This window comes from Artibeus jamaicensis, unplaced genomic scaffold (genome assembly GCF_021234435.1).
Source record: "Artibeus jamaicensis isolate MK-2021 breed Jamaican fruit bat unplaced genomic scaffold, CSHL_Jam_final contig_700, whole genome shotgun sequence".
In the NCBI taxonomy this organism is placed as follows: domain Eukaryota; kingdom Metazoa; phylum Chordata; class Mammalia; order Chiroptera; family Phyllostomidae; genus Artibeus; species Artibeus jamaicensis.
The window spans coordinates 8,349,803-8,372,044 of NW_026521930.1; the positions used below are offsets into that span (position 1 = coordinate 8,349,803).

Sequence of the window (22,242 nt, forward strand, 5' to 3'; positions counted from 1 at the left end):
AAACTGTGTTAATTACCAACTGTACTTAACAGGATAATTTTACGATATACTCTGTTCTAAAAAGCTTGCTAAATCAGGAGCATTTCAGATCTTGCTCCCCAGCATATGTCATCAATTTTGGCACAAATAAACTCTTATAAAAATTCCAAATAAAAAAAGTAGAAAGAAAAAGCTTGCTAAATCAATAGCATTTAGCTAAAAAGAGTGAGCAAAAAGGCACACAAAAATTACTTCAAACAGTGTATCCTGAATCACCTCACCTGAAGGATGGGTAAACCTCAGAAATGTTTGAACCTGTGTTTATTAGCAAGTAGCTGATTTCTCTACCACAGTGAGCCTGGATAAATGATCTGGGATTTTAATAACTCTGTGGGAAAATCCCAACACCTGGAGATGTGTTTTCAGACTCTTGGTAAAATCAGCAGGGGCACATGAACTCCGGACTTTCAAAGCTTCACAGGCAGAAGTCTGCAGAACCAGCGAAAGGGAAATGAGTGGGAAACAGAGGAAGGCTGCTACTACCTGCTAACATCAGCCACAACCAAATACACCTCCAGTAACCTCAGAAGGAATTACCAAGAAAAGAAGAAACAGGTTTTCTAAGTCTTAATGATTTCTTCATAGGACCACTTCATGCCTCCTAGCTGCTTGTGTGCCTGCTTGCAGGGGCTGCGGTCACTTTAGAGTGCCCTGGGCTGCTAGGAACTAGCTCCTTTTGTTGGCGGGGGAAAGGTCCAATCCTAGAAATGCAACCACAGCCACAGAAGTTCTCAAAGTGCTCAGGAAAATTTCTGCAGGTAGCCTCCACACCACCACTTCCCAACCTCTAAGAAGAATCTTAGAAAACCATTATAAAATACGATGATCCAGAATTCTCTAAGTATTGATGCATTTACATGTCCACGCCTCCCTTTATTAGGTCAAAGGATTATGTCTACCAGGTAAGTACGTACACCTTCTATGCAAGAAGATACAAATTTTACAGCTAATGGGTCAGGTGTTAAATGTCACGACTTCCAAGGATTTCAATATCCCTAATGACTTACAAAGTCATACATTTTAGTCTGTTCTTCTTCTAAATTTAATTATTGTTCAAGCGCTGTTTTCTGTCTTTCACTCCCATCCCAGCCCACCCCCGCAGTGCTCCCCACCTGCCTCCCATTTCCACCCCTGTTAGTTTTTGTCCATGTGTTCTTTATACTTGTTCTTGTGAATCCTTCCCCTTTTCCCCTGAAATTCCCTCCCCTAGTCTGTTCTTGATCAAAGTATCCTCAACATACAAACATTAAAAACACCTAGTGACAAATGTGAAGGTATAATGAATAAGAACTAAAACCACAACTCACCCACGCAGCAGAAGTATACCCACTTGGGGTTGAAAGACAAGACCATTCCTTACCAACACCTTTCCTTGATAATTTTCCAGCTCTCAGAGGTCAGCACAGAAAGAGACTCCTTGTGTCTGACTCACCTGAATTCTCTGCCTTCGCTGTACCGTCTACTTGAGGAGGCCCGAGGGGCGGCTGTCTCCAGGAGCAGCTTCTGTGTCAGCCTGCCGGGGGGAGCAGGGTCCTTGCCATCATCTTCATCTATATCTTGGTCACATTTCCATTCCTCGTCTTCATTCAAAGTGGGCAGATATCCAGGTATGCCCTTCCCTGTCCCTGAGCCAGAGCTCTGGTCACTACAGAGCTTTGGGCTCTCTGAGCCTGTCCTCGTGTATTCCAAATAAATATCAGACTTGAGGAAGGAGGGGTAGGTGTTCTCCTCCATGGTGGATTGGATTTCCGTCTGAGCCTGGTCAAACATGGCAGGATCAATCAGCTGCTTCATAATGCAGTCCTTTATGAAACTCTTGGTGGCTGGCTTGGTTTGCCTGGACACAATGCCATTGTTATCAAGGATGTACTTTCGGTAAATAGCTTTGGCCAGCTTCAGCCTCTTCTCCTCATTCGAGTCACAGGGCTCCAGTTTCCTGAAGCCACTACAGGCAAACCAGAAGTCCAGCAGGTCAGCACAGTCCTCCTGCTTCAGGAAAGTCCTAAACAGGTTTATCCCGTCCTGATCATCTAGTAAGGAGTGCAATGACTCAGCCCACTTCAAGTACGGTGGGGTGGGTGAAGCGCTGCCCTCGGGCTCGTACCCCAGGTCCAGATCTGAGCGCCTTGGAGTGGCTGTGGAAGTCTCGCCTTTAATTCCAACACCTTTCCCAGAGCAGAAGCTGTGGCTGACAGGCCTGGGGTCTGTGGACACCAGTTCACCCTCCTCACCAGGCACTGGGGGTCTGGGGGCATCTTCAGTGAAACTTGTTCCGAGGTCCAAGGAGAAACCCTGCTCTTGAATATTCATTTTGAGAATCTGCGTCAATGAACAATGAGCGCTGCAACCTAATACATCAGTACTTATAGCTCCAAAGTGAATCAATCTGTCCTGTTGAAACCATTAAGAGGACAAGGATTAGGAAAGGTGGGTCCTTGGAAACATGACCACAGAGGTTTTCTCAAGACAAGACTCGCAATGATGCCCTCCCGCTTGAAATTAAAGCCAGAAATTCAGTTTATATTTGCAATCTTTCCTCACAAGGTTTGTGCTATAGGAAAACAATTTCTAGAAACATACAACTACGTTACTGGCATTACTTAGTGCCAGAAATGGCTCTGGCACTAAGAAGTGATTGCCCAGAACACAGAGAGCACCACAGCCTTCAAGTGCCATTCTCTGAACACACCACAGAAACCAGCAGCCTGGGGACCTCCCATCTCACCTACAGAACTGAAAGACCCGTCCTTCTCTGCAAGCTCCAAGAAGGCAGGCCTGGAGGAAAGAAAGGTACTTCTAGTCCTCCTAGTTCTACAAACTTGCGTGAAAGCCAATCCCTCACACGAGATAAAAAGGACCGCCCTGCCTGCTCCCCCGGATTACCATGAGACTCAGATATGGAAAGTGTGGCACATCACACACCACTGGTTGTGTCTGCTCCCCACATCCTCTGGGCCCACAGCCACTGTGCTTTCTGCCTACCCCACCACTTCATGCTTGGTGTGCCTCGCAACGTGTGCAAACACACAGTGAGTTGTTCCTCTCACTCTCAGTACATGCCTAAAAGAGCAGTTAATTGTGGGTCACCCTCAGCACCTTCAAACAGGTGATCAAAGAATACTTCCCACATGCACAGAAGCCTTCTCATGTCACCGATGTGAACAATCTTAAAAATGCTCCCATCAGAAAACTGCACTGAACCTTTAAAACCTTGTTTTTTCAAGGAAAGTATCCTACTGATGGCAAATGGCCATGGGTTATCTGAGGGAAAAGAGAAAGTAGGAAAAAATGAAATCTAATGTAACTTTTAGCTAAGGCAGCATACAGCTCACATGACTTAACTCCATAAGCTGAAAACCAAACCACCTACCCTCTTAGAGGTCAGGGACCATGGGTTTTTTGTTGAGGCTGCCCAAGTCTGCCTTGGGTATGAGGGAAGATTGTCCTGGGTCAGCATTCTGCCATAGTCTTCGGTCCTCTCTGTTACATCCTACAGGAGCTGTTAGAGCCCACGAGCTCGGGCTATGCCCCCCAACCTGGCCAAGACGATGATTGCAACACAGCCTGCCATGATATAAGTGGTCTGCCTAGAAGTGGGCTGGAGAGAAGCATGTCAGGTCCAAAATGGCTGGAGTACTGAATAAGCCAGAAGACGCAAAATAAGTCTGGTACCAACACAAAGGGTAGGTCTCCCTGGCCATCACTACACCTTGGGCCCTGGCCTACATGTAACGCACCCCCGACACCTGCATTCTCCCACTGCACACACTTCACCTGCCAGTAGCCACTGACAGCTAGAAGTGAAAAGCATCCAGAGATGGAGGCTAGGTCACAATTATGTGCACCAAATAACATTTCTGCAGCTAATGACTTTTTATGAAAACTACTGGGTAGGCTGTAACTTCCAGCCTCAGCAGGAATAGCCTGTTTCTTAAGGTCAAGGCCCATGCGCTACGGCAGCCTGCTGCTCACAGACCACTTCAACTGCAAGGTTGCTCTCTTTGAGCAACCAACATGGACTGCGTATCTGTGGTATATCAGCTCCATACCAGCTTACAGAACGTCTAACGTCTTCTTGTCCGAGGGGAAAGAGGGCCTGCATGAGGCTCCCCGAGCCTTACCCTTAGAGATACTCTGTAGTTCACTGACCTTAAGAAAAAACCAAGTCATCCCTGCCCAGATAAGCTCAGTTGGTTAGAGCACTGTCCTGATACACTGGGTTGTGGGTTGATCGACCCTGATACACTGGGTTGTGGGTTGATCGACCCTGATCTGGGTCGATCCCAGATCAGAGAACATACAAGAATCAACCAATGAATGGTTGAAATAAGTGAAACAACAAATCCATCCTGGCCGGTGTGGCTCAGTGGATTGAGCTCCGGGCTGTGAAGCAAAGGGCTGCCAGTTCGATTCCCAGTCAGGGCACATGCCCGGGTTGCAGGCCAGGTCCTCAGTGGGAGGATGCGCAAGGGGCAACCACACATTGATGTTTCTCTTCCTCTCTATCTTCCCCTCTCTCTAAAAAAAAAATAAAGAAAATCTTAAAAAAAAAAAATCCATGTTTCTCCCTTTCTCATTCTCTCTGTCCCCCTTCCCCTCTTTCTCTAAAATCAATTTAAAAAAAAAAAAAAAGCAAGCCCAGACTGATGTATCTTAGTGGGTTAACTGCTGGCCTGCAAACCGAAAGGTTGCCGATTCAATTCCCAGTCAGGACACATGCCTGGGTTGTGGGCCAGGTTCCCAACTGGAGGTGTGCAGGAGGCAACTGATTGATGTTTCTCCTCTCTTTCTCCCTCCCTTCCCCCCTTCCTAAAAAATAAATAAACTCTTTAAAAAAAAAAGAAGGAACCAAGTTACTGTTTTTTAATAGAAAGCTAATTATGGTCACTCACTTTCTCTTAAGGTGCTTATGACTTCCATGTAAATTATTTGTAACAGCCTATAAACATTTTTTGCAGGATCCACAGCACCTAACACAAGGTCTGGCAAGTAATGAACACCAATAAACACTTAATTCATTGGCATAAAAGAAAATGACACTTGCCACAGATGCCAAATGGTACCTCTTTACGGATGCTGAACCACTATGCAGTAGGAAGGGCAGTAAATTCAAGATCTAGCCCCTTTACCAAACTAGAGCTGTCTTAAAAGACTAACATTTTAATTCACGTGTGAACAAGTCCCCCTAATCATTTTAAACTATTTTTCATTGCTCAAAAGAAACACTTCTTATAATTCACATCGATTTTTGGCTGAGACCATTGGTGTCTCTGGACATACATGAACATCTCCCCAAATTACTGACGTTTCTGAAAAGTCCACCAATTCCTGCAACCTCCAGGTTTCCAGGGAAGCACACCAAGCATTTAGTGTATACACATGTACATACCACACATAAAGCAGTTGTATTAATTCAGGCTGGAGTCAAATGCCCACAAGCACTGAATCTGGCCAAAAGTATGTAACCACCATCAATAAAAGGATTCCATAAAAGGAATCTACAACTCTGATACCACATTTAAAATCTCCTTTGGTCACTGCCACGACATACCCCCTGGGTACCATGGCATCCAGCTTGATGCTACAGACGCGTATATATTTATTCATTTAGCTCAAATATAACTTTGACCTCCTTGTTTATGTGGAATGTGGAAGTAATACAGGATGACTCTGACATTTTCCCAACTGTCAATTAATAAAACTCTTGAAAGGTTAATAAGGGCTACCATTTTATGTGTAATCCATTCCCTCACCACCTAAATTCTAAATAACAAATGTAACCCCCCAAAAAAGTCCTTGGCTTTTCTGAAACTAAAGATCCAAGAAACACCAACACCTGCTGAAAAGCAAACAAACACACTGTACTTTTTAATGCTTTCTCATCCTTGTTCCTGAATAGAAGTTCTTAAAAATGAACTGGAGCCCTGGCCGGTGTGGCTCAGCAGACTGAGCGCCAGCCCTCCAATGGAAAGGTTGCCAATTGGATTCCTGGTCAGGAATCCCATGGTTGCAGGCCAGGTCCCCAGTTGGGGGTGAGAGAGGGGCAAATGATCACTATTTCTCTTGCACATCATGTTTCTCTCCCTCTTTCTTCCTCCTTTCCCCTCTCCCTAAAAATAAGTAAATAACTGAACCTGATACTGCTATCTTGGAAGGTCAGGTTTAGACTGTGCGTGTTCTCTAAAACAGGGCCTGTGGGTCCAAGTATGACTGAAACTCTTCCTGAGAAGCAGAGAACATAAATGCAAATAAAAGGGAGGGGCTAAGATGCACAATAAGAACTCTATAAATTTGAGAGATGAATTGAGAAAAGAACCAAGGGCATTTATTTTTCTCTACTGTCCTCAGTGCTGAACTAAGTTTCACTGTCCTGCCTGAACAGCTGTGGTTTCATGGGGGCCTTACCCCCACCCAGCAGAGAATCTGGGGGACAAAGCATCAACCTGAAAGAGTACAGCCACTCAGGTAAGGCAAACAACAGCCTGGACCAGCCTAAGTAAGTTACCTCTTGCCTCAGAAGGAGTAACCTCCTTGAGTTTCAAACTCACTCATTCCTACTTTTTGCTGGGGGTAAGGGAAAGGGACACTTCACTGTCCAGCCTCTCTCCAGAATCCCTGCACACACTGCCTCACCCCAGCAGCTACTCTGCACACCACCCACACCCTGAAACATACCCAAAGCCCACAAATCACAGCAGGCACCTAGCATCATCCAAACACATCAGCTGCAGAAACCAGCCTTCTACAGAAGAAACTCCGACCCCTTCTCAGAATTCTGGGTCTTCCTTACACCCTTCCACACACCTAGAGCAAGAGCCTTCCCTTTCTGAACGAAACCCAGTACTCTTACCCCCAATGTCAACAACCCTTGCCTTCCCTACCCCCTGGTAGCACACCCTTCGTGCACACCTGCCCTCACAGCCTAGGCTACACAAACCTTTCTACTACACGACCACAGTCTGCACACCCTTAATGAACAGCCTGAGAACTCCAGCATGCCTCCCGGCCCGCACAGCCTGTCCACACAGCCTCCCCTTACCCCCTCCCCGCCCTCACACCTAACCCTCACACGCCCTCCAAGTCCGCACAGCCCCACTTCACTCGCTCCCCACCCGCACCCGCCAAGCCCCTCTTCCGGGTCCCACGCCCGGCCCGGCCTACGCGGCCTACAAAAGGCGGCTGCACTGGCCCGCGCCCCTCAGGAATGCGCTACCGATCCGCACTACTCACCCGCGCTCGGCAGCGACGGCGGCGGCGGGGCCCAGGCCCGGCTCCGGGAGTCGCGCGGCGCGGCCCATGCGCTCAGTGGCGGCGCGGCAGGCGGGACAGAGCGGGGGCGCGGCCCGGGGCAGCCCCCATCACGGCGGCGGTGGTGCGGCAGCCCGGAGGCGGGCGCAGGCAGGCCGCGGGGGCGCCGCCGAGACGGGACGCCTGCTCTCACTGGTTTGCTCCGCAAGGACACGGGTCTGGCCAGACTGCGGCCGGTGCTGCGGCAGCGACCCCGATCACTTACCGGAGCGGGGAGCCCAAGCCCAGAGTGCCCGAGCCCAGGCCCGAGCGCCCCCGCCGGCGCCACCCGGAAGTGCGGGGGCGGGGCCGGGGCACGGGGCGGGACCCAGAACGAGGGACGGGCCCGAGCGTGGGGCGGGGCGGGGAGCGTGGGGTGGAACTGAGAACGTGGGGCGGTGCCAACCCTTGGGGTGGAACGAGAACTTTGGGGCAAGGCCAAGAGCATGAAGGTGGGACCGAAAGTGAGAACTGGGCCGAGAGCGTGAAACAGAGCCACAGCGCAAGGATAAAGGTAGGAGAGCGGGGGAGGGTCCTAAAATGCGGGGGTGGAGCTTCCAAAGTGGAGGCGGGGCCGCGGCACGTGCTCGAGGCCAAGAACGTGGGGGTGGGGCCGAGAGCGTGGGGCGGGGCCTAGAGAGTAAAATCTGGGTTGAGAGCGCGAGACCCGGCTGGAGCGTGGGAAAGGCTAAGAGCTTGGAGGTGGGGCGTCCACCGTGCGGGGCGGGGCCAGGGCAGAAAGGTCGTGCCAGAGTTTTGAGGCGGGGCCAAAAGCTTTCAGACAGACCTGGAGCGCGAGGCGGGGCCGCAATGAGTGGGCGCGGTTAAATAAGTCCACGTGGGCAGGGCGTGGGCGGAGCAACGCAGCCGTGGAAGGGAACCCGAGAGGGGGCAGCATGAAAATGCCCTGGTCCCCTTGGTCTGTAGAATCCGAGAGAATGACGTGGGAAGACGCCCCCCGACCCCGCGAGGGTTGAAGGACTGTGGTCATCAGGAAGGCGTGGGCCGGTGCACTAAGCGGACGACCGGCTCCCGATGTGGATACCGCGAGGCGTCCGCCAGGTTGCAGCCTTTTTCTGCTACCCATACCGGTGTCCACCAATCTTGGGTTACCAAGGTCGGCACCCACAGGCCCTCAGGTCGAGCAGCTAGTCCCCGGACCTGGGCACTTGGAAGGCAGAGCTAGGCTGACCAGGAGCTGAACCCTTGGTGATGTCCAGCTTGTAGCTCCTCCTTCTCCATACCCACTGCCCCCCAGCTGGCCAAGAAGCTCTGAGGAGGTGGTTTGGGACTCTGCCCTCCCTTAGTCCCCAAGCAGTCTGGACTCAGTCAGGGCCAGGACCCACAGTAGGCAGTAAGTCCTATAAATGCTAGCTGTCACTTGGTCAGAGGCCCAACCTCCAAAGAGCTGTGGGCTGAGACTGGCTGAGGTTCCACCTTGGCTGGGCCCACTTGCCTCAATTTCTCACCCACCATCCAAGATCCAGAAAAGTGCTCCCCTTCCTACCACTGCCTTCAGGTCTCATTTGGCCCACGCCAGCCTGAGAACAAGGGCTTATTGATGTCCTGATTCCTGCACCCACAATCCCTTTCTCCATCGCTGTCGCCATGGCAGCCCTTGCCTAACTTGTAAGCCCAGCCTGAAACTATATGTTGTGCACCCACCACCAGCCCCTCCCTGAGGGAAGGATGTTGGCACTAGGAATTGATTACTGCCCATAAGGAATTGCTTCTGCCTCCACCTATGACCACCAAGACCCTGCCCTCTGCACAGCCATACTGGGCCTAACACCTGGAGAAATAAGTGATCCTGGTAACCTACAGGGAGCAACTATACTGTCACTGTACATTGAAGCTGCCACTTAGGCCACATAGGGACCTGCTCACCTCTTCCTGCACATTTATCCACACCTCAACCATTTACACCTCCCCCAACAGCACTCATTTAGCCTGCTCTCTGGTGCACACAACCCTTCAGGGCCCTTCACTAGCGTCTCCTCCACACCACTCTCCCCTGAGTGCATCTGGTCACTTGCCCACTTTGCGCTTCTCTTACACTGCCCCCAGGTCACTTCTAATATCATCACATCTTCTCCTGGACACTGCTTACCCTTGTTGCCCACCCTCATCCTATATATCTCCCAGGCAGGCAGTAGTCTATGCTTGGGCTGCCTGAGCCACCAGCCAACCTCCCATCCAGCTGCCCACCAGTAGTGTCTGCCTCTCCCAGCACACAGCCTAGCATCCAGTGCCCAGGATTGTGTGGGAAAGGGGAGCAGTGAGGGATGTGGATGGGCTACCAGAAGCATCCCCAGCCTGCTGAGGACCTAGGCTATCTCCTAGAGTCATCATTATGCCTAGGGGCATACTAAGCAGGGGCCGAGGCTGCAGATGAGGACAGCACATTACAGGAGCTGCACGTCTAAAGCCACACTAGCCCCACTAGGGTCCTGATGGCAGGTGTCTCTCACTCGCTAAGATGACCCCAGGCCCCACAGTACTGGGCACAGAGGATGCCTCTGCAGCCCCTCGCCTTTCAGCCTCAGAGGCTTAGAGGAGACAGAGTGGGTGGCCTTCATGGCACAGCAGGTTCTCTTCAGGGTGCAGGAGTCCAGGGTGGACCAGACAGACAGTAGCACCTCCCAGACATTGGCCCTCGGGCTGCCGCCCTACTCCCAGACATGGGCCCCCAATGCTTGCCTTGGTTCTGTAGAGCTGCTGCTGTGGCCATGCCAGGCTCCTGGGGTTGTGTCCACATTTATCCTCTTCCTGGCCCATGGTGGCAGATGTCCCCAGGCCCTAGGACCAGAACAGGGCCCTTGGGCCTCCAGCTCCTTAGGGCCCCCGTCCTGCAGGGACAGGAAGATAGTCAGAAAGCCTGGAGTAAATGCAACAGTGCTCTATGGTGGCTTATGGCTGTGGGCATGGAAGTGAAATTGTCCAAGCAGAGTGGCGGTAGAGGAGACCAGAAGAAGCTAGGGGAAAACTCTGAAGAAAGGGCAGCACTGGGGGCCTGCAATGAATGAAGCAAGGGTGACCTATCACGGGCATTGATTGCATCAGCGACCTGGAGCTGAGACCAATATAACACATCTGCAGGAACCTCACTTCTAAACAAGTAAACTTTTTCGTTACAGAGGTCCTTTCAAATGAAGCACCCTTCCCCAGGAGCAGGAGTTTGCCACTAGAGGCTTTGATTTGATTAACCATTAATGGCATTTTTCAAACTTTCCAGGAACTAAACAAAATCTTTAGAGCAGAAAGATTATTTTCTTCAACTTAGACATAAAAGGAATTATTTTCTTCAACTTAGACATAAAAGGAAAACTTTGAAATAAATTGGTCTTTGAAGCCTTACACGCGTTTATGCACTTGGCTGAGAAAGACAACGTATAAGAAGGATTCTAAAGGCATCAACCCAGATGTACCAAGGAGGTATGTTGAAGCATGGGGGGTGTGGCCAATGCAGGATGGTGAAAACCAGCAGTAGAGGACTAGCTGCAGAGATGGAATGCTGTGCAGATCCCTGTCATCATCTTCCTGAGAGAAGACTAAAGGAAGTGTACTGATTCGGACCTCCATAAGGAGGTGGGAACCTCAGATTGAGCCCCTTCTAGGCTGTCCATTCCCTGAACCCTCTGTCCAGACCACAGGTGTGGAAGGTGGGAGTAGGTGGGCAGGTAGGGAAAGGCCTTGGCTCCTCCGGTTCTGAGGAAAGAGGGTTGGACTTCCTTTTGGAGGCACAGCTCCAGAAGCATTGGCCAGCGGCCTTACCAACCATAAGCTTAGCCCTGGACTCCATCTCTCCTCTCTGAGTATCCTTTTTCTGTTATTTCTGAGCTGGGTGGGTAGGTGGGGACCAGGTACTGTTTGAGCCCTCATCCTAAGCCCAACAAACAATGTAGAGCCATTGCACCAAGGTCACAAGATAGAACACCAAGAGAAAAGCTACAAGACTGCACACACCCAGTGCACATATTTGTGAATATATAACATGTGTATAAAGGCAGAAGGACTAAAGAACTATCTCAGGGCATCAGTGACAGGTTGCAGCTGGAAGAATTAGGCATGGGTTCCATTCTCTTTCTTGTGCATTCAGGAAGAAGTTCTACACAATATCATTATTGTGATCACATGGAGACCACAAAGCTCTGCAGCAGGTAACACCTTTCAATGATCAAAGCAAGACTGGCAGGGGTGAAGATCCTGGGAGACGGGACAGAGCTGACCCCAGAGGGCCATCCTATGACTGCTGCAGTCACCCCGAGTTGGGCCCCAGGAACAGTGAGGTGATGTCATCTAGAGCTTCCTGGACTGACCTCTGGGCACTTGAGGCTGAGGTTGCCCTGGGCCCCAGCCCTGTATCAGGCAATACCCCCTGCTTCTTTTCTCCTGGGTTTGGCTCCTCTCACCCTCATATGTGTGGGGCAGATGTGTTGTCCAGGATGACATTTTGCATCCCTCTTGCTGTTTGAACTTCTCTTGCCTGCTCTTCACTTGAAACTGCCAGCAGCAGATGCCCCAGGAGTGATCCTGACCCCAATGCCAAGCTGGGGAATTATTGGGACAGGACTAGGGCTTCGACTCAAACAAGCTGGCTCCATTTCAGCTCAGTGCCCACTGCTGCAGACATGATATCTGGCATGACTGTACCCTTCTAATCCTGCTGCTGTATGTTGTCCTGCCCTAATGGTTTCTGCTCTCTTTGTGTCCTCTGCATGGACAACTCACTAGATGTGACAAAGCCCCCCTACATCACTGATAGCCCCCATGAGTCAAAGGCCAGGCCCCAAGACTAACAGAAAAGCAGTGGCATGGCAGCAGGTATTTGAACCCCTCCACTTATCCCCCAACTGAGGTTTCACCTTCATTGTCCTGAGAGGGGTCCTGTCACTCCAGGTTGAGTGGCACAGCAGGGACTCCTTCCTGTGTAGCCTTTTTAGAAGACTCTGACCTTAGGGATCTGTCCAGGGGTCCAGGAGATGGTCAAGTAGGCTCAGGGCCGGAGGGTAAATGTTGAGGACTCAAGGTCCCTGCCTGCTGCAGGGACCTTGGAAGGAGATGGAGAGAGCAGCACGCCCACCATCAACCCAGTGCCTCCCCAACTTGGGAGCCTCAGGGACATTGATGATGTAGCCAAGGTTGGCCCAGCTCCTGCCTCCTTGGAGACTTGATGGTCTGCTGTCTTGGGCCAGCTGGTGGCTCTGGGCAAGGTGGGTACCTCTTTGAGCCAGAATATCCTCCTCAGCAAGGTAAAGGGCCTGACCCAGCCCCACTGGCCTCAAATGTCCCTGTGAGACTCTCTGTGAATGGGCCTGGGCCATAGAATGAAGCCCACAGCTGGCTGTGGCCCATGTCTTGTGACTCAGACATGTCATAAGCAGAGGGAAGGGCTGCTGGCCTCCCCTAGTACTAATTTCCTAGGGAAGGTGGTGTCCCAGTGGAAGAGACTTGAGGGGCTTCGGCCAGACTTCTGGAAGCAGCAGATGAAGTCCTACCTTCACAGTTGGCCTTGGGCCACTTCCCCTTCTGATCTGAGGCATGCCTTCCCTCCTACCACACTGACCCTTACACTGGGTGAGCTGTCCCCTTGGTCCCCACCGTTCTCTCACCTGGAATGCCCTTTCCCATCCTGGCCACTCCATCCCCAAAGGCCTCTCCCAGTGCTGGGAGCTCTCACCCCCCTCTGCAGGTTGCCTTTTCTCCTCCACCTAATGATGCATCTCATCCAGTCAACCCCCTCCCCAAAGTCTGCACAGTCCCAGGGCCAGGGGCAACCTCTTTGAGCTGGTAGCTAAGTGACTTTGTGATGGGAGACAGGCTAGCTGCTCTCATCCACAGCACATGCGCTCCAGATGTCCCTGGCCCCTCCACTGCCCACCCTGCTCTTTGCTGTCCTGTAATGTCTCTCTCTGCTGCCTAGGAGCCCTGCGTGGCCGTGGCCAAGTTATAAGTATGTGATTATGTATGCTGGGGTTCCCCCCAGCCCCTTTGTTGATGCAGAATCTATCCTGACAAACAAAAGTGCACTGGATTAGCCACAGTGGATTAAAAGATTTGCTTCTCAGAGTTTACCTAATAACCTAACAATCATGCCGACAAAGGCTTTGAACCTCTGGACACACTCTCCAGGCCATCTGGGAGCTCTTGGCTTCTGCGGGCAGTGGGGTGGTGGCTGGGGCCATTAGAGGCAGTCACTACCCACCCTCACACCCAGCTCTGTCTGTGGCTAGGCCTGTGCTCTTGGGCTCCTGCCAGGCTTGTCTGGGCTGAACTTGGGGACAGGACCAGACTCTAAGAGATGCTGGAGGCCCAGCATCCAGGGTGCTGGAAGGCCCAACCAGAACCACCTTCTAGAGAGCTGGCTGCATGAGGCCAGGTGTGGGTGGTACAGACCAAGCCTCGCCTGCACCCAGCCTGCCCCACCCCCACCCCCACCCTGTGGGCATGTCCACACATCCACACAGCACCAAGGACACAGCAACATGGAGGATGCCTGTGGCAGGCAGGTGACACTCCAGGCTTCACCATGCTGTGGCGCACAGCCCCACTGCAGTCGCCCCACCGTATGTTTCTACACACATGCGCATGCACACACACACACACACACACACACACACACACAAGCGTATCCCTCTTTGATCTCCAAAGGACACTCCATTTACAAGCTCTTAATCGCTGCTGTCTTTTTGGGGCCTGTCCTCTGAAGTCCCGAGTAATGGGATTTGGCGCCTCTGATCCATCTTGGGCTAGCCGCTCCCCATTATAGGTGGGCATTTTTTTCCTTTTTTTTTCTTTTTTCCTTTTATTTTTCTTCTTGACAAAAATGTCTCTTAAACCTCACTGACTTGACATGGCTTGTCACCTAGCCCTGAGAGTGGAGGCTGGGAGAGGGGCAGGTGGCCCTTATGCCAAGGGCTTCCTGGCCAGTTGGGGGTCTTTGATGCTGCCTCCATGTGAAATCTAATGTGAAAGACATTGAGAGCGATTTTCGGGACCATGGTGCGGTGGATTCATTCTGTCTCATGCTGTTTCCTTTGTCTCTCTTCCCATGACCCTTCCTTGGGACATTGGGGAGAGGGTCTCAGGGTGAGAGTGCGAGTATGTGTGTACGTGCATGTAGGGTACAGAGGGCAGGGCCTCTGCCATCAGAACAAAGGGCAGCAGGGAGCATGTCCACCTGTCTGTCTGTCCATCTGTCCGTCCATTTGTCCGCCTGCCCACCCTCCCGGCTTACCTCACCTGCCTGGCTCTGTGTGCCTGCTGGCGCCCCACCATCCCGCAGTCCGCCATGATGGGCTTGGCAGTCCGTCTGAGCACTTTCATCCACTCCAGGAAGCGAGTCCTGCTCTTGGACACTGTGTGGCTGGGAGGAAGCGTGACTCTAGGCTGCAGCTCAGGCTCCCACCACCGATTGGCTGAGGCAGGGACCAGATGACGGGCTCCGGAACCCTATGGTAGCCATGGCAACCAGCCCCTTTAGATACCGCCACCCCCAAGCCACTCCTGACAGCTGAGGAGGGAGCAGGCAGTGCTGCTGATGGGTCCACATCAGGGTCCCCTCAGAGGGTTGGGTCAGGCATGGCTGGATGGTGGCTGTTCCTGTACCAGTTAAGTGTTTTCATGTATGTGTGTGTTTCATCAATGTCCAGTATGCAGGGTTGCTGTCCCTTCTCAGGACAGGTCCCAAACTGCTCCATACTCTGCCTTACCCCCTAGTGGAAGCTGAAACAGTGTCCTTGCAGCCCCTGCTAAGAGGAGGACTTCAGGTCAGGCTTGCCTCAGGGGCTGAAGGCCAGGCCTAGTCTTGTGAGAAAATAATGGGTAAGAGCAACAGGAGGAATAGCAGGAGGAACTGCCCTTTTGATCCATTTCAGACTCCAAAGAGCCAGCCAGCTCTCTCTGCCTGCCAATCTTTCCTCCAAACTCTCATTAGTCTGTTGAACACACAAACACACTTACACAGTCCCCTCTCAGCCTTCAAAGGCCCAGCATGGCTTTGCTGCCCACAGACCTTGTCTCTCCACCTGCAAGACTCTGGGACTTCAGTCACACTAAGCAGACGCTCTACAACCTTGTAGAAATTGGCCACACACCCATGACCTGCACCCCAGGCCACTTGGTGAGGCCTTTCCACGTGTCTCAAGCCCAGGACTTCTCAGCAAGGGTACAACACAGCATCATTCCTGGGTGTTGCAGAATATCATCTCTGTAAAGACCCTGGCCTGTCCAAATGCTCCTGGGACTGAGCACCACTTGGTCAAGGCCCCCATGAAGGCCATCTGAGAGCCCAGCTTCCTGCCCCAGGCCCAGCCCACACCTACTGAATACAAGGTTGCCTAAGGAACAGCTGCAGGGCTCCAAGGAGCAGGTGTGAACCTCAAACCCCTGAAAGAGGCCAGGACTGAGGCACATCCCTAGGGGCTCAGAGGCTGTTGAGGCTACTGCCTAGGCCAGAGGATCCAGGAGCTAGAGAAAGCCTAAACAGGGACTAACAAGGTTTACACATCCAAGGGAAGGGACTCAGAGCAGGCCAGGCTGGAACCAGAGCCAAAGGGCAAAACAGTCGCTTCAGCAGCCCCCTGAACTTGCTCTCACACTTCACACTGGCCCCACTCAAGCTGCCCAGTCACAATATTGAGCCCCTAGCTTTGAAGAGATTCCCTGCAAAGCAGGACACCACCAGCAGATAGGTCTTACCCAGGTGTAAGGCCTGGGACAGCTGACAGGGGTAAAGGGTCTAGGTCCTGGAGCTCCTTTCTGGGTGTCAGGGTAAGCTGAGGTATCTGGTGTGCTGTGGCAGAGTGCAGAGCAGGGCAGCACAGGGCTGAGACTGCTAAGGGGGTTGCTCTGGTCCAGGGCTCCAGGTTGGGGGCAGTTGGTGGGGGTGGAAAGAGAAGTTTGAGGGAGTCTGGAGCTGGCAGAATATTCAACAGGGTGGCAGTGGATGGTGAAGGTGGAGATGGAGTCCAAGCCCAGGCTCAGGGAATGGCAGATGGTGCATATGGAGGGGCCTCACAGTGGCTCCTTTGAGCTTCCAGCATCCTGATGGGACTCATGGCAAGGACAAAAGTACCCGGGTCTTGCCTGCCCTGTCCACATCCACCAGCATGCAGCCAGTGCACACCAGAGCAGGACTCAGGTGACAACCCTCAGGATGAAGTTAGGAGCAGAGCCCTGAACTGGGCCCCACCCTTCCTGGAACTCAGACCCTGAATGAGACTGGACATAAACATGGTGTTGATGGCTACTCTTGTCAGTGGGCTCTACCACTCCAGTTCCAAGGGACCCCTCCCCAGCCCATAGCCACAGTGACAGCCCACAGCTCAGCTATGGCCCTTAACACTGACGCTGACTGGACTGTGCTGTCATGTGAACACTCGGGCTCAGCCACTCACTGGAAAACATGTGGATCACTGGGACTTGCCTGAGAGTTCCTTCAGGGCTGGGGAGGGTCTGACCCAGCGGATGCAGGGATAGGGATATGGGCCAGCACAGGGCGGGTCTAATTTCTGCAGGTTTGACCTTCGTCAATACAAATGACCCCCACAATCCAGGGGCTGAGGGCTGCAGGGCCTCACCGATGGGAACTAGAGGGTTTCAGAAAGATAAGGTGCATCAACAGAGGCTGGTGAAAGGTGGTTGATGGGGGGGGAATGAAGAAGGCGGCTCAGGTGGCCTGACAGGGGCCTAGAGGGGAGACTATAGGGTGCAGAGACATGTAGTCAAATGGGCTTCAATGACTCAGCTCCTGGTTCTGTGTGACGTGTGTACAGTGCGTGTCCCCCTCCCCACCTGATGGAAGGTGAAACAGTGTGATGGATCCAGCCTGCCAGGGGCCTGTCCCAGACCTGGGTTATTGTTTTATTTATGGTGGAGGATGAGTCTGTCAATCACTGAGGGCTTCCTAACCTTTGCTGGTGAGAATCTGAGGAAACAAATTGATGCTGCCTCCCTCCAGAAAAGAGATCACGTTTCACAGATTCAGGGCCAAGGCCAAACTCAGACTTGCCATCTCAGTTGAGACTCAAGTTACAAAGTGACCTGCTGAAGCCATGCTGAGTCCCTCCCACTGGGAGGCCAGCAGCACCAGAAGGCATCCTGGGCCACCCTTGTGGTAACCCCCAGGCCCTAGGGGAGCAGAGCCAGCCAGGGCTCTCACACTCTCCCCTGGCCCACCAGTGCTGATGGGGAGATCAAGCCCCAAGTTCACCCCAACGCTGAGCCAGCCCCAGGTCTGTCTGAGGACCCCAGGAATCTGACACGAGCCCTACAAGTCCTGGCAGGAGCCCCCTCTACTTGTAGCTTTTGCTGGGGTGGAAAGGTTAATGATGAGTGACTAAGAGCCAAGGTCAATGAACTGGGGACATCCAGGGTACACACCAAAGGAGGACCAAGGTGACAGGCTGAGGGGCTGGAAAGGGATCAGTTAGATTCCATCCAGGGCTGAACATGGGAACTGTGATGTGGACATGAACACGGGGAGGGCTGGCCCATCCAGAACACCGCCAATCTGCCTAGAGCCAGGGGCTGCAGTCTGGACAGCTGGGCTGGGCCATGCTGGTTCACTGGGGCAGGGGCAGGGGCGCACTTAGGGGCAGGCTGGGAATTTCAGCTTTTGGTAAAGTTTTTTAAATATTAAAAACTGTTCACAAAGTAGGGACATTACATGAGAAAGCACTGGTGTATGGGAAGCAAGAGGACACTGTGAAAGTGTGGCATTGTGACAGTGTACCCAGCAATGGACAGAGATCTCATGGACACACCCCCTCCTCTCCCCAGGGCACTGACCCCAAGGCAGGTCCTGACCCTCAATGACCTCATAAGCCTGGCACCTCTTCGCCAGTTGTTAGGACCAGGTCAGGGGAACCCCTCCCTGTGCTCCTAGGGACCTGGATGGGTCTCAATGCTGGACTTCCAGGTAAACGTTGAGACCCATTCAATGGGACAGGGCCAAGGTATCCCCAAAACTCAAAACCAGGAAGACCTCAGGGTGACTGGCCCCAAATCAAGTGTGCGTCAGTTGAGGAGGCGCACACAGGCGCAGGCCCACATGGCTGCGCTGGCAGAGCTCCTGACTCGAGGCTCTCCCTGTGAGACCCTGCCCCCTGCAGTGCCCTCCAAGGGCTCCTGCACCTCTGAGCTGGTGCGGGTGTTCACCACACAAAGGACATAACAGTAGGGACACTTCCCAGTCATCCCAGGGCAGGCCACAGCCTCCCTGCCTCTGCTGTGGAAAACATTCCAGAACAGGCAGGGACGTGCAACGTAGAGGGGCAAGCACCATCCTGCCCTACCGTAGACCACCTTCAGCGTCTCAGGATTCTCTCCCAGAGTAAAGAAAAACACCAAAATAAACCGCTGTCCCACAGCTCAGCTGGGAACCACCACCCATCTCGGCCGCATCCAGGGTCTCTGGGGCTGTGAGGTGACAGGGTCAAGGACTAAGCAGGAGAGCTCCGGTCCTCCAAGCAAAGCAGCACACACGTGACCCAGCTCAGACTTTACTCATGCTATCCCCAGACTGTGGTGAACCTGCCTCAGCTGGGCCTCCACTGCAGGGCTGGGGGGCGGCGGGGACTCAGACTATGAGAAGGCCCCAGGCCACTGGGGATCCTGGGACCAGAGGCCCATTAGGGCCTCCACAAAGTCCACCCCACCCAAAAGCTTCATAGCCAGCACACACAAGAATGGTTCACCCACTGTTCACAGGTGGTTCTTGCCACCACCCCAGATTCTGTCTACAGGTTTGCCAAAGGGCAGAAGAGTGGGGTAGCTGGGGGACAACAAGGGACACTGAGCCTGGCTATCAGGCATGGGTCAGTCACTATGTGGTCACTTCCCGCTGGCTCTCTTCTGCACCACCGCTGGCTCAGACAGTGTCTGCTGCTGAAGCCGCTCAATTAGCTCTTCCACGTAGACCTTGAACAGAGGGATGGGGTCCTACAGGGGCAAAACAGGGTCACAGTGAGGCACTCCTGGGAGGGCAGAAATCCAGATGCCTTTAGTCAAACACCAAGAGGAACTGGGCATAAGAGAACTGGGCCCCTCAGGCATGGCCACGAGGCCAAGTGAGGCTGCTTGCCACCCCTCAGGCCTCAGACCAGAGGGTAGTGCCCTGTCCGTGAGACAGGCACCACCTTCCCTTGGGAATGCAGGAATCAGGCGCCTGCCCTTGAAGGTTCCCCTGCTGCAGGGCCCTGTGGTCACAGATAAACCAAGCAGAGGGAACAGGGCAGCCAGCTGCTGCACCATGGGTGGGGGCTCTCTGTCCCAACAGCTACCACAGGCTCCACACCCTCCTAGAGGAAAGACACAAGGTCTAAAGGGGAAGACCCTGGGGAATGCTAAGTGGGCAAGTTAACCAATGGTGCCAATACTCCAGCTTGTCAGAGAGTCTTTCTGTACTGAATCTATAAAGTGGGCTGGAGGGTCAGAACCATAAGGGAAGGAAATATGCCATGTGGAATCCATAGAACTATGTCTCCAGCTGGACAGCTGTGCAGAGGCAGCTCTTTCCCAAGCCCACCTGGTGTGGCAGCCCCTCATCCAGGCTACCCATAAGGCAGTGCACTTCCCCACCCCGTCCATCTGCTTGGCTGCTGTGCCCACCCTAGAGGGCAGGGCAGCTGGCATGCACACATGCTCACCTTCTCCTCTAGAAGCCTCTGCTTCTCCACAGCTTCATCCAGTGTCAGGCCAACCCACTCAGCCTCCTCCTCCTGGATGACAAACTCCTGGGCAGGCAGATAAATGGTATGTGGTGAGGCCAGGTGGCTAGCTGCTGAAGTCCACAAGAAGCAGGAAGTCCAGGCCCAAGCTCTCACCTTGTACTTGTCATAGATGGCCGCCCTCCTCTCAGGGTCGTCTGGGTGCAGCTGGGGGTCCTGTCGGGCAAGTCGCAACAGCATCCCTCGCTTCAGGTCCATCCCAAACTTGGAGCACAGGTCCTCCTTTGGGGTCTGGTGGGAAGCTATGAATAGGGCCAGGTGCTGCTGACAGGGTCCCACACCCCCCCCCACCAGCCAGCCCCATTTGGACCCTCCCCAGTAACTGGAAGCCCCCAGGCCAGAAGAGAGGAAGGAAGAACCAAGAGCAGGGAAAAGGGAACTGTCTGTGTTCCCCTGGGCCCTGGAGAGCAATGCAGCGCCAAGGGCAACACAGCACCAATGGTAACAAACTCTCCCGTGGGCAGAAAGCCCCCACTGAGGCTGCCTAGAATGGGCCATGGTCCCATTCACATTTCACTGGTGGTCCTCCACTCCGGAGACCAGTGTGCCTCAGTGAGTGCTGATCTAGCCTCCCTGTTCTGACTGGCAGTCGGACCCCTCTTGCCTTCAGGATGTAGAAGTCAAACCCATAGGCCTCATCGATAAGGTCCAGGGTTCGCATAGTCACAGTCACAGAGAACTTCGTGTCCAGAATCTCACTGTAGAGCTCACGCTGAAACAGCTGTGGCTTCCACACTTTCTTCACCCTCTTCGAGAGCTGAGAGAGCAAGAGTCCTCATGAGTTTTGCTGCTTCTCCCAACACAGCCAAGTAAGACCCAGGGTGCAGAGATTCAGACTATACACCTGGCTGCCCATCTAAACTTCTCCCCAGCCAGCTTGGCACCCCCAGACTTTGCTGAGGTTGCTAGTGTGTGTTCCAGACACACCACACACACAATCATAACTCCGAGGTTCACAGTCATCACATTCCACACCAGGGACAAAAAGACAAAGGGAGACACACCAGCGGGGAGATGTCCCTCAGAAGATTCAGCAATTCCTCCATGTTTCCCACCAAAGGCAGCAGGTGTTGAACACAGACTCAGAGACCTGCCCCCAGTGAGTGTCTCAGTCTTTTAAAATGTGATAAGGAGGTAGTAGTGCCAACCTTGTGTCAAGAGACATCTCAGAGGCGATCTTTGGCCACTCTAGGGGACAGGTAGCTGCAGAAACCCCTCCCCCACTTTCTCTCAACACACAGGCCTCCCCATCCATATACTTGATCTGGGACACAACCCCAGTGCCTCTGCGTTTGCTGTTCCCGATACGGGCCACTCTGTCTCAGGATACCCAGATGGTTTCACAAAGAATATCGTGCCCTGGAACTGAGAGAACTGTCTCCACCAGACTGTAAGCCGTGCTGGGGCTGGTTGGTGTCCCTTGTGCTTTCCAAGTACCTCCGGAGCCCAGCACGGTGTCCAAAGCAGTAAAGCCCCAGAAGTCCCCCCGAAGCCTGCCCTGTTCACCCACCTTGTCGTTGTTGACGTATCTGTGGCCCAGGATCCAGCCCTCGCCACCCCAGAGCCCCAGCTGGGACTCACGGGGATAATGAATGGGAATAGGCACGTCCTCCACGCGCTCCCGCTGCCCGTTTTTGGGGTTGATCTTGAACTTGGCCCCATGTGGCCTGTAGTGCACGGGCGTGGGTGTCCGTTCTTCCTCCAGTGAGCGAAGGTAGTGCTGAGGCAGGCGAGAGTAGATGCCTTCCCGCAGCCGGAGCTTCTTCCACAGACCGACCGGGAACTTGTGCAAGGGCATCGCGGCCAGGCTGGCGGGAAGCAAAAGATCACAGTCACGCTGTAGGCTAGCTGGTCCCCGGACTCTCACTCAGCCCCGATCCCTAAACCCGGCCTCAAACCCGCTCACTAACTCAGCTCCCCGCTCTCCCAGAGGCACCAAACCGAGACCAGTTGTACCTCTTGCAGCAATGCACCCTGCCGGAACCGGAAGTTATGCTGCACCAACGGATCTCTACCCGACACTGACTGGTTACAAATCCCGTCCGTCTACCACTATCCCGCCCACCTTCCCACCTTTAGGGACCATGGAAAAACGCCCCTCGAAGACCATGGCAGCCAAGGCACCGTCGTCAAGTGCAGCCCGTTTTCCACGAGCAGCAGCCCAGCGGGCAGAGCTTGTCATTTT

At 53.3% G+C, this 22,242-nt stretch overlaps 2 protein-coding genes across 6 annotated transcripts in view; both read right to left on the bottom strand.

The window, feature by feature from the left end:
* The window catches only part of AXIN1 (axin 1), a 76,357-nt gene extending 68,784 nt beyond the window's left edge, over positions 1 to 7,573 (bottom strand). For 2 of the 5 annotated variants that reach the window (XM_037157252.2, XM_037157249.2), the window contains exons 1-2: positions 3,410 to 3,429; positions 1,472 to 2,430 (exon numbers count right to left, since the gene is read on the bottom strand). In XM_037157252.2, coding sequence (XP_037013147.2) covers positions 1,472 to 2,349 — 878 coding nt within the window. In that variant the 5' untranslated portion in view covers positions 2,350 to 2,430; positions 3,410 to 3,429. Of the gene's footprint in view, positions 1 to 1,471; positions 2,431 to 3,409; positions 3,430 to 7,269; positions 7,357 to 7,552 lie in introns of those variants that run through there. The other 3 variants (XM_037157253.2, XM_037157251.2, XM_037157250.2) reach the window with 3 other exon arrangements.
* Positions 7,574 to 18,814: 11,241 nt separating this feature from the next.
* MRPL28 (mitochondrial ribosomal protein L28) lies at positions 18,815 to 21,986 on the bottom strand. The gene is made up of 6 exons (XM_037157226.2): positions 21,968 to 21,986; positions 21,568 to 21,865; positions 20,662 to 20,814; positions 20,154 to 20,288; positions 19,977 to 20,063; positions 18,815 to 19,269 (listed from the first exon to the last, which is right to left on the bottom strand). The coding sequence occupies exons 2-6, from the start codon at positions 21,853 to 21,855 to the stop codon at positions 19,162 to 19,164; spliced, it is 771 nt and encodes a 256-aa protein (XP_037013121.2). The 5' UTR covers positions 21,856 to 21,865; positions 21,968 to 21,986; the 3' UTR covers positions 18,815 to 19,161.
* Positions 21,987 to 22,242: the final 256 nt, after the last annotated feature.

What these genes read in the sequence shown, in the direction of transcription:
- MRPL28 (XM_037157226.2), bottom strand. Translation starts at nt 21,855, where the DNA reads ATGCCCTTGCACAAGTTCCCGGTCGGTCTGTGGAAGAAGCTCCGGCTG. An exon ending in GATACGTCAACAACGACAAG is followed by an intron (nt 20,815 to 21,567) that starts GTGGGTGAACAG and finishes TTGCTCTCTCAG; the next exon opens with CTCTCGAAGAGGGTGAAGAA. An exon ending in AGAGGCTTCTAGAGGAGAAG is followed by an intron (nt 19,270 to 19,976) that starts GTGAGCATGTGT and finishes TTGCCCCTGTAG; the next exon opens with GACCCCATCCCTCTGTTCAA.